Consider the following 10,190-nt stretch of genomic DNA (forward strand, 5'->3'; position numbering starts at 1 on the left):
GCCCCCCGCCGCTGCAGTGCACGGTGGACCGTCCAGGGGCCGCGGTGGCCTGCCTGTGGAGGTGGCGCCATCGCGGGGGGACGGGGGCCCGGTGGGGTTGTGTCGCGCCCGCCGTGTGTCCCAGGACATACACAGGGGTCTGTCTGGGGCCGCGGCACCACTTTGGGCTGTAATCAGAGGGCGTTGTGACGTCCCCTCGCCGTCCTGTGGGGCTGTGGCCGTGTGTAGTGGGGTGACTTCCTGAGTGGCTGAGCGCACCGCCGGGCTTTTGTCCTTGTGCCCGGTTCATTTGCTGGAGGCTCCCGTTCACGTGTCGTGGCGCTCGCCCCCCGCGGCTTGCGGGAGGCGGCCTGTTGGCCTCCGGGTGACAGCCGAGGAGGCAAGTGCCCGCTAGGTGGCACCATGGTTCGGCCCCCTGGTTGTGCCTGTGGTGGTGCCCCCAACGCCGCCCCTGGGCAGTGTGACCGAAGGGGTGTGTCCCTTGTGCTGGCAGCCGGCGGAGGCCCGGGGCGGTGTCTGTGCTGGCGTCTGTGCCGAGGGCCGTGCGAGTTGGCGCACGGGGCACCTGTGCTCCAGCCGGGGAACCCATCTGCTGCCCCACCCTGTGTGCCCTGCGCCGCGGCCCACCTTCGTCCCTCTGGCTGCCTGGATGACTTCTGACGAGTCGTATTTTCATGTGGGAAGCTCTCAATACGTCGTGTTGATCTCGTAGCAGCTCTGTTTGCGGATGTGTGGGTGGGTTAGAGCCTTTTCTCGTCTCTGAGTTGCGGGAAGCTGCACGCGCGTTTCGTAGGCCGTCGATGGAGCTCGTGGCAGTGCTTGCGGGTCTCCCGAGGCTACCCTCACGGCTGTCTCTGCGGGCTCAGGACAGTCTGTGCGCGTGTCGTGGGCGTGCGCCGAGTCCGGTCCCCGCGTGGGGAGGTGAGCCGGAGCGCGTCGTGCCGTTGGCCCCGGGCCGTGGGCGCTTGGATGCCCTCAGGGCTCTGCAGGCCCTGGCCGCATCAGAGGGTGCTCCGCGGGCCCTGGTGGCCGTCTGTCTAGGCGGGGCTCCCACCGCCAGGGAGGCTGCCCCCAGCCCGGTGATGGTGCTTTCAGGGGCCTGTTGCGCACCATGGCCCTCGTGGGGAGGAGCGTGCCCCGCGTCCCGCGTGTGCAGGCAGGCCGTGCAGGTGTCCGGCGCTGGCGCGAGGGCTGCAGGAGCTTCTGAGAGCAGCCGGGGCGGCACTGACGGGGTGTTTGCTTTCTTGTTCCAGAGTGGCAGTAGATACGGTGGATGCGTGACGAGCCCCGACGCCGCCCGGGGCGGCCCGGGAGTCCTGGTAGCGCCGGGACCTGCTCAGCACCCGGGCAGGGGGCCCGGCGCCCCCTCTGGCTCCACCTCAGCCTGGCTCCCGGCGCTCTCCGCACGCCCTGGATCGCTCGCCTGAGGGCGGGCTCGCCTCTGAGGACTCGAACTATTCTCAGCCTTCGCTTTTCCCAAAGATTCATCCGCGTGCTCCGCCTTGTAGGGGTTTTCCTGGGTCACACTGCCCGCTGCAAGGCTCCCACGTACCCATTCACGTGGAGACGCTCGGTCCCGGGCCTCCCTGCTCTGAGCTGCGGGTCGCGGCAGGCCGGGGTCAGGGCCCCGAGCCGCTCTGTCCTCTCGCTTCGTCCTCCGCGACGCTCGCTGTTCCCGGCACGAGCAGCTCCTGGCCTCTGCTCTTGCGACGCCTGCTGACACAGAGACACAGAGATAGAGAAAGACAGAGATAGAAACGCAGAGAGAGACAGAGAGATACAGAGAGAGACAGATGTAGACTGAAAGATAAACAGAGACTGTGAGAGACAGACAAGGTAACAAAGAGAGACCCAAGAGATAGGCAGAGACACAGAGTGAGAGACAGAGATAGACACAGAGACTGAGAGATGGAGAGAGAGAGAAACAGACACAAAGAGACCCAGAGACAGAGTGAGAGACCGAGAAAGACGGACTGAGAGGGGGCCGTGTCCATCCTTAGGCTCAGGTTGGAGGCCAGTCTGGCCCCCCAGTCAGACTAAATGGCTTTTTCGCTGTTTTCCAGGTTCTCAGTGTAACTACTAACATGCTGGGTGGTTCGGTCTTTGGATCCTAACTCTTTTCTCTTGCTCGACTTGGACTGGAGCTCTGCTAAACGCTGGCTTTGGAACGCAGAAAGATCACTGCATCCCTGGGGTTCACGTAATTCTTGTGGAGGACGCTGCAAACGTCGTTCAGTCATCTTCCAAACACACCCCCCCCAGCCCGTGGAGGATCGGCGCAGGTGCTGGACGGCTGCCCGCTGCCCCTCCCCGAGCTGGCTGCCGCTGGCAGGGACGCCTCCTCCGCCCGCCCTGACCCCGTGGGTAGGTGTGAACGATGCCGAGGGCGGCCTTAGAGCCTGCGGTGCCTCCAGCGACGTGGACGGAGATTCCGATCCTGCCTTCAGCAGGCACAGAACTGGCCTGAAGGGACCAGCGGTTGTGGGTCGGGCGCGGGCGCAGCTGGAAGATGCGCGAATGCCTCTGCCTCCCCTCGCTTGTTGCCTCTTTCTTTCCTGGGTTTCTGGCTGGTGTCCTTTCTCCCCTTCTCCTTCCCTTACTTCCTGCCGTGCCCAGAGGGCAGCTCTGTCTCTGGTCACCATGTGGAATGTTGGCACGAGCAGGAATCAAACCCGGGGGCCTGGAGGCGGCTCCTCCGTGGCAGCCTTTCCCGTCACCGCCGCTTCGAGGAGCCGGCCTAGGCAACAGCAGCAGGGTCCTGGGATCCTGCTTACTGTGTTTTTATGGAAAGGTTGAAAAATCACCCCCAAAATGCAATTTTATTGCCAACAGGACAAATAAAAACATGTAAACAAAAAGAACGGGTGGCCCTAGCACTTGAGGCTGAGTGCAGTCACTGTGCCCAGCAGCCTCTGAAGCTGGTCCCACGTCACGCGGCCGATGGTCAGCCTGGGGAGCTGGCTGGCAGCCTGGGCGGGGGCAGGCAGAGCACTGGCGTCCACCCGTGTGTCCTGTGGGGGGTGGGGAGCAGGCCCACCATGCTTGCTCAGCTGCTTGCAGGTGCCAGGCCGAAGCTGCACCCCGGGGGAGCGCCGGGCATCCCGCTGGCTGGTGGGTGTGAGCTGTTCACAGCGGAGCTAGCGGCTCAGGAAGCTTCTGGGGGGCTTTGCCTCGGCCACTGTTGAACGGCCCTCCCGGGAGGCCCCTTGAACACCCTCCCCACCAGGCCCAGGTTTGCCCAGGGTGTCACGCCTGTGGAGGCAGAGATGGGGGCCAGAGTCCTGGGTGCCTCCCGCTGGAGGGTGCCTGCCTTTTCCACATGGCCATCTTGTGTTTTGTGTGTTGTGGCAAGCAGACCTAACTTCCAGCGTTGACAAAACGTCTTCTCCCTGAAGTAGTTGCCGAGGGCTCTTGCGTGCATGGTTTTTGCTAGGAGTTCAGGTGCCTGATGGACGCGTGCCGTTCGCGAGGGGCTCGCAGGGCCTCTCTCTGTGCAGACCCCAAACCTGGTGTCCCAGCAGGTCCTTGCAGGTGTCCCGGGCTGGGCGGGTGGGCTCCGTGGGCCGCAGCAGCCGGCGGGCGTGCCGGGGAGGGCGCGGAGGGGCCGTGGGTGTGCAGGCTGGAGCCCTGGGCCCGGCGGTTTCCTGCTGGTGGGCTGGTCTGTCGTGCGTGTGAGTCCACGGGCGTTGGGTGACATTTCCTGGGTAATAGATGGGCGCGGGTCTTCTAAGTCCCCAGGGAGGTCGACGGAGACGAGCTCGCTCCTTTCTCAGCACCCCACATTTTCGTCCTTCCTCCTAGCATCACTTGGAGAGCAGGGCTTCGGTGGGCGGCCTGGCTGTGTGTTTTGGGGCCGCGGGGGCTGCGTTTACTTCCTCCCTGGATGTGTGTGCATAGGCGGCGGGGCTGTGTGCCCTCTTCCCGGGACAGTCCGGGACGGGCGCCATATGCTCTGTGCTTGCTTCTCCGAGCATCATAGCCTGGCTGCCGGGCAAGGCGCAGCGCCTGGAGGTCGAGGTGGGCAGGTGCCCACGTGAGGCCATCCAGGGGCACAGCCCGGCTCCACGCAGGCCCCGCACCGAGCGGCTTTGTGGCGGCACGACCTTGTGGCTTGGACTGTTGCCACAGGGCCAGTTGGATGATGTCCTAGGGCTTCCCCTGAGGGCGCAGGCGGTGGCCTGGTGGCCTCACTGCTGGGTCCTGGACGCGCGCCTGCGGGACTGTGGCCCCCTTCTCAGACCTGGGTCCTCTGTCCTTCTGTCCTTTGGGCTGGGTGGGGCCAGCTGTCTCTGAGTTGGGGTCTCTGCTGCCTTCGGTGCCTCCTGGGACCTGGTGGCTTTGGGGTCCCTGGGTGCTGCTGCCGTCCTGACTTGCTGGCCGGTGGTCTCAACCCCTCGGCTGCGGGACGCGATGGAGCCACAGACGTCCGGATGCCGTCACCACAGCTGTGGCTGTGACGCGGGGGTTCCGTCCACAGTGAAAACACCCAGTTTCTCTTTAGAGCCAGTGGTGCCGAGTCCCTCAGAAACAGAGCCCGACGTCTCATGAACAGAGTTGAGAACGTGTGGTCTCACTCTGTGGGCTGGGCGGCACAGCCACCCGCCCTGTGTGCATTCATGTCGTAGCCACCAGCGTCCTCCCCGTGCTCGCGTAATGTGGCTCTGCCGCTGAGAAAACACGTGTTAAAGCAGGTGAGGGAGCCCTGTAGTCTGGGCCGCTCCTCCAGACACACTTGTAAAGAACCCGGTTGAGTATTTTTTTAAGCGCAGGATTGAGATTTTTTCTGGGAAGAAAAATGGGCCTGACCCTGCGGGCGTCGCACCAAGAGGGGGCAGCGTGGCCCGTCCTGTCGTGGCGTCAGGGATGTCGGGCTTCGGGAGACGAGTCTGGCTCTGAGAGTTGCCGTGATTGTAGATGAATTGTGTTTTGTTCTTGAAAATCTGAGAGCTGCCACCCCCGGTGGCTTCTGGCTGCCCCGGCCGTGTGCGCCGTGCCCGTGGTTCGGGGCCGGGGCCTGGGCTGCAGAGCCTGTGTTCTGGTTTCAAGCATCTCGAGTGTTTCTGAGGTGCGTGCGTTTCCTGCGACCTCAGCCCCATGGAGGCTCCCACGTGCGGCCCCGTTCCTGGCGAGGGGTCTCCTGATGGCTTGGCCCCAGGGCGGGGGCTTCGGGTGCGCAGACCCTTTGATCTGGGAGGGAGGAGCTGGGTGCCCCCGGCTTTGCCTTGGGGAGCTGGTGCAGTTGCTATTCCAAGGGAGGCACCTTGCTGAGCCCCGTGCTGGGGAGGAGCTGCTGGTGCTGGTGCCCTCGTGTCCCTCGGGAAGCGCTGCCGTATGTCCTGCGTCGTGGGTGCTGCGGGGGTGAGGGCGCGGGCATGGCCTCGGATGGGGACGGCTCTGCTGCAGCATGGGACTGAGGGGTCCGTGTGCCTGTGTCGCAGGTCTCACCAATGGCTTTGGGGGCGCACGGAGTGAGCAGGAGCTGGGTGGCACCCCTGGAAGGAGAGCTGCACCCCGACGACGCTGCGCCTCGGAGTCTAGCATCTCGTCCAGCAGCAGCCCGCTCTGCGACTCGAGGTGGGCACGCCCCGCGAGCTGGCCTGTCCCCGCCGCCCCCACCGGGGATGATCTGTCCTGCTCTTCAGGGGCCCTGTCCTGTGCTCTGTGACGTTTACCTGAAAATGGGAAGTAGAATCATTCGTAAAACATGAACAGGTTTTGGATATGTGGTTACAGTTACTGTTTTTTCCCGCCAAAGTTCTGTCCTGATTTGGGGGTGACCGGTGCAGCCCCGCCATCTGCCCTGTGGAGACCCCTTTGTAACAGGCCCCTGCACATCCTGGTTTTTGGTCACCGGGCGGAGCCGAGGGCCCGGAGTGCTTTCTGACCGAGTTATGCTTTCCGTCCTGCAGCTTCAGTGCACCCAAGTGTGGCCGGGGCAAGCCCGCCCTGGTGCGCAGGCACACGCTGGAGGACCGCAGCGAGCTGATCTCCTGCATTGAGAACGGGAACTATGCCAAAGCGGCCAGGATCGCAGCGGGTGAGTTGGGGCCCCATCCTCCTCCGCAGGGCAGTGCGCCGGGACCCCGGTGCGGCCGGCCTCCATCCCTAAGGTGTCGGGTGGCTCCCCACACACAGGGACACATCGTCCTGCATGTGTCGTCTGTTGTGTGGATGGTCCCTTCCCAAGGTTCCCTGGCCATCGGACTCCGCGGAGGCTGCCCCTCGTGGCTTCCTCTGTGATTTGCAGCCTCGCGTGGGCTCCCCGGGTTCCGGCCTCTAGAGGACCGTGAGGGACCCTCTGGGACTCCTGCAGGGGTGGCCTCAGGCCGCACGGTGCCCCACTCTCCTAACTTTTCGTGCTTCCTTCCCTGTGCAGAGGTCGGTCAGAACAGCATGTGGATTTCCACCGATGCCGCGGCCTCCGTGCTCGAGCCTCTGAAAGTCGTGTGGGCCAAGTGCAGTGGCTATCCCTCCTACCCGGCCCTGGTGAGCCTCAGGGCGGCGGGTGTGGGGCCCTGGGGGTTCCCCGTGGGGATCAGGGCACAGAGCCGTGTGACCCTGGGGCCTGGGGCCAGGTGTCCCGTGAGCACCTGCTGAGGGACATGCACGCAGGTGTCAGGATGTTGGGAAAGCTCCTTCGAAAGCCCCCTCAGGTGGGGGCCGGAGGACAGTGCTCCAGGGTGTAGCGGGGGGTGGGGGGGGCTCTCACACGTGACCCGCACGTGTTCTCCCTTGACAGATCATTGACCCCAAGATGCCGCGTGTGCCTGGCCACCACAACGGGGTCACCATCCCGGCCCCGCCGCTGGACGTGCTGAAGATAGGCGAGCACATGCAGACCAAGGCTGATGAGAAGCTGTTCCTGGTTCTGTTCTTCGACAACAAGAGAAGCTGGTGAGTGCGGGTTCCTGGGCTGCACAGGGACAGGGATGCCCTGAAGGCATGTGGGGCTCCGCGTGCACAGAGATGCATGTGAGCGGCCTGGCCGTCGGGGCTGCGTTCCTGTGTCCTGCTGGACTTTTGCGGGTGGCCCAGGCCCGAGGGCACCGGGCTGACCGCCCAGTGCCCAGCACCTGGCCCGATCTCGCTCTGCCAGCTCTCCAGGCCTTGCTGCTTCCTTCCTTACCTGTTGTGGGTCCAGGTGGGGCACTCGGGCATCAGCTCCCAGACCCCTGAGCTCTGCCCGGAGGCTCTCCCTGCCTCAGAGCCCACGATGTGGGCTGTCCCCGAGCCCTCCGGAGGTGCGTGTTGGTGTTTGCACGCGCGAGGAGCTGTGCCCTTGGCCCTTCTCTGCCTGGAGAGCTCCTGTACCGACCAGGGGCTCCGTGGTGCGGAGGCGCTGTGCAGGGCCGGGCTAGGAGGTGCGGGCACCGCCAGCGTTGGCAGGTGCTGCTGGACTGGTTGTGCGGCCGTGAGCGCCTCCTCACCCCGTGGAGGCTCAGGCCCCCGTGTGCCGTCCGAGGGCTGGTTGGCCTGCTCACCGCGTGACAGTGCATGCTGTGTCCCATGTGCACGTGCACATGCATGGGCGTGTAAGCCCGTGTCTGTGCTCACTGGGCTGTCCGAGCGCTGCTGCTGCTGGAAAGCGGCGGCCCCAGGTCAGGGTCGTGGAGGGGAGGTGGCGGTGGCTTGTATGTCCCCCCGTCCCTGAGGCCCCACGTCGGGCCTCCCTGGAGCACCTCGTGTCCGCCGCCTGTCCACCCCTGGGAGCTGCCGGGCTGCCGCGTGAAGCGCCTCCAGGGAGCATTGCTCACGGTTCCTGTCTTTTCACTTTTCCAAAGGCAATGGCTCCCCAAGTCCAAAATGGTGCCTCTCGGCATGGACGAGACCATAGACAAACTGAAGATGATGGAGGGGCGGAACTCCAGCATCAGGAAAGCTGTGAGAGTCGCCTTCGACCGCGCCATGAGCCACCTGAGCCGCGTGCACGGGGAGCCCAGCAGCGACCTCAGTGATATCGACTGACCTGCCCGCCCCCCCGTGGCCTTGTCCGTAGTGGGGATAAGCTGTACATGCGTGTATATCGTTCCAGACTTAACTTATTCTGATTTCCGGGCCTGGTTCTTTCCTTCTTCCTCCCCCGGGAGGGCAGGTTTTATTTCCACGTTCTCTGTGAAACCATCCCCGTCTGGGCGCTCTGTGAATGGTGCGGGCGTGTCCCCGGCTCTATCTGTGTCCGTCACAGGCCGTGCCGGAAGGTCTGCCCGCGTCACTTTCTTTGATCTGTAGCTTTTTTTTAAAGACTTTTGAATGTTTAATAATTTTGTAAATCATACTCTTTACACGGAGTACCACTATTTAATAAGACGGGATGTAAATTTACAATGACAAATGTGTATTTTAAGAAAGAAAATGACATTATTTTGATGGTACTTTGTGGAAAGAGGTGGAGAATAAATTTATGCTGTGTACATCACTTGCAAATCACCAAAAAACACTCCGCCGCCCCCCGTGAGGGCCGGGGCAGGCGCCTCCTCCGGGTGTCGCCGTCCTCCCCGTCTGCCTCCAGCCTCCGCCCGCCTGCCCTAGCCTTCCACGGGTGTGCCTCCCAGCGGATTATTTATTGTAGAAAGTGTATTCATTTGCTTTATAATGAAAAATAAATTTGCAGAAGTATATTGATATGCATTTTTATACGGGCACATAAAGATCCAACTTGCTTTGGGAGCAGGATGTGTTGCTTGTTGTGTAAATGACTCTGGCAGTGTGTTCTTTGATTTTGTAACTTGTAATCTTTTGTTTACAATGGGGGCTTTCTGTAACTTGTTTTAATTTAGAACACTTTGGTAGCAATAGAAACTTTGGATACATTTTTGTATGGTACATGTGATGTATATAGAATTAGTACTTTATTTTTATTTTTAAGAGGTAAAGCATTATGTTAGGGGAAAAGGTAGGGTGGGTTTCCAAAAATGCGGTTTTTATATTAAAAAATAAAGTCAAGATTTGGACGGTGTGGCCACTTCATTCCTCCCTCACTCGGGTGCTGGGCGGGCTCACGGCAGCCTGTCCCGCCGGCTCATCCAGGCACGGGACATGCCTTCATCTTAAAGTTGTCATGGGATGGCATTATTTATTATTTTACCTAATCATATTTTTATTTTAAGCTGGTAGTTTTAAAATTTTTAAATGTTTTTTTTTCCCCCTTCAGTCTCCATTGTTTGTAACATCTCCATAGAAACTTGAAAATAAAACGTCTTCCTTTGATAGCTTGTCCTGTGTCTGACGGACGCTTTGTATGTGCCGTGGCCCCCCAGGCCCACCAGCCCTCGGGCCGGGACGTCGCGGGCGAGGATGCGGTGGCGAGGATGCGGTGGCGGAGGAGCCAGGAGCCACGACAGGCGGGTCCCCTGGGGGGTGCGGGGCCACGGGGAGGCTGCTCATGCTCACGCTGCGGGGACAGGGCAGGGCGGCTGGTTCCTGCCCAAGCAGCCGTGCCCCTGCCCCTGGGCCTGACGGGCGATGAGGAGGCGCTGGCCCCTGGTGGGTTGCCTCCCGGAAGGGCCCGTGCTTGCCTGGGCTGTGGGCGTGGGCACTGACTGTCCGCACCCCGGGAGCACGCTGGGCCCTGCGCCTGGGAGGTGGATCAGCCTCGCCTGCCCCCTCCCCAACGGCCCAGGACACCCCGCATCTCCAGGGCCCTGCACCCCCCAAGGGTCCCGGTCGCCTGTGGCTTGGCCTTTATCCTTTCTTGAGATGTTCCACGACGTATGAAGCCGTGTCCAGGAGTCGCCCCTCCGTCCTCCTGGAGTCCAAGGCTTGCCTGTTCCTACCTCAGGCCTCACTCCGAGAGGTGAGGGGGGCCGCGGGGTGGGGGCTTCCCCAGGGCTGGAGGGCACTTGCATCCACAAGGAAGGGGCTTTGCCAGTTCAATGGATTTCCTGGGCCCAAGTGCAGACTGCTTAAGGCAGGGTGCCTGCGTGGGCCCGTGGGCTCTGGGTCACTGTGGAGTGTCCAGGCGGCAGCCCCGGGCCTCCCTGCTCCGCCCGCCCCACGCCCGTGCCCCTTGTCCCGGAGGCAGTCCCCATGCGGGCAGGGCTGCTGACAGGCCCGCAAGCCTCCGGGAGCTTTGGTGCACAGGGGGTCGCAGGGAGGGGACAGCTGGGGGCATCGAGGGCCCAGCACAGGCTGGCTGGAGGCTGGCAGCCTGGGGCAGGTGCGGGTCCCCCCGCCTTGCGTGCCCGCCGCCC

General features: G+C 62.6%; 1 protein-coding gene across 7 annotated transcripts in view; it reads left to right on the forward strand.

Moving 5' to 3' along the window:
- BRD1 (bromodomain containing 1) overlaps positions 1–9,214 on the forward strand; it is a 36,302-nt gene extending 27,088 nt beyond the window's left edge. For 5 of the 7 annotated variants that reach the window (XM_038550190.1, XM_038550193.1, XM_038550194.1 and 2 more), the window contains 5 exons: positions 5,439–5,574; positions 5,910–6,037; positions 6,377–6,486; positions 6,740–6,894; positions 7,782–9,214. In XM_038550190.1, coding sequence (XP_038406118.1) covers positions 5,439–5,574; positions 5,910–6,037; positions 6,377–6,486; positions 6,740–6,894; positions 7,782–7,965 — 713 coding nt within the window. In that variant the 3' untranslated portion in view covers positions 7,966–9,214. Of the gene's footprint in view, positions 1–1,253; positions 2,231–5,438; positions 5,575–5,909; positions 6,038–6,376; positions 6,487–6,739; positions 6,895–7,781 lie in introns of those variants that run through there. The other 2 variants (XR_005365468.1, XM_038550195.1) reach the window with 2 other exon arrangements.
- Positions 9,215–10,190: the final 976 nt, after the last annotated feature.

Source organism: Canis lupus, chromosome 10 (assembly GCF_011100685.1).
Source record: "Canis lupus familiaris isolate Mischka breed German Shepherd chromosome 10, alternate assembly UU_Cfam_GSD_1.0, whole genome shotgun sequence".
Classification (NCBI taxonomy): domain Eukaryota; kingdom Metazoa; phylum Chordata; class Mammalia; order Carnivora; family Canidae; genus Canis; species Canis lupus.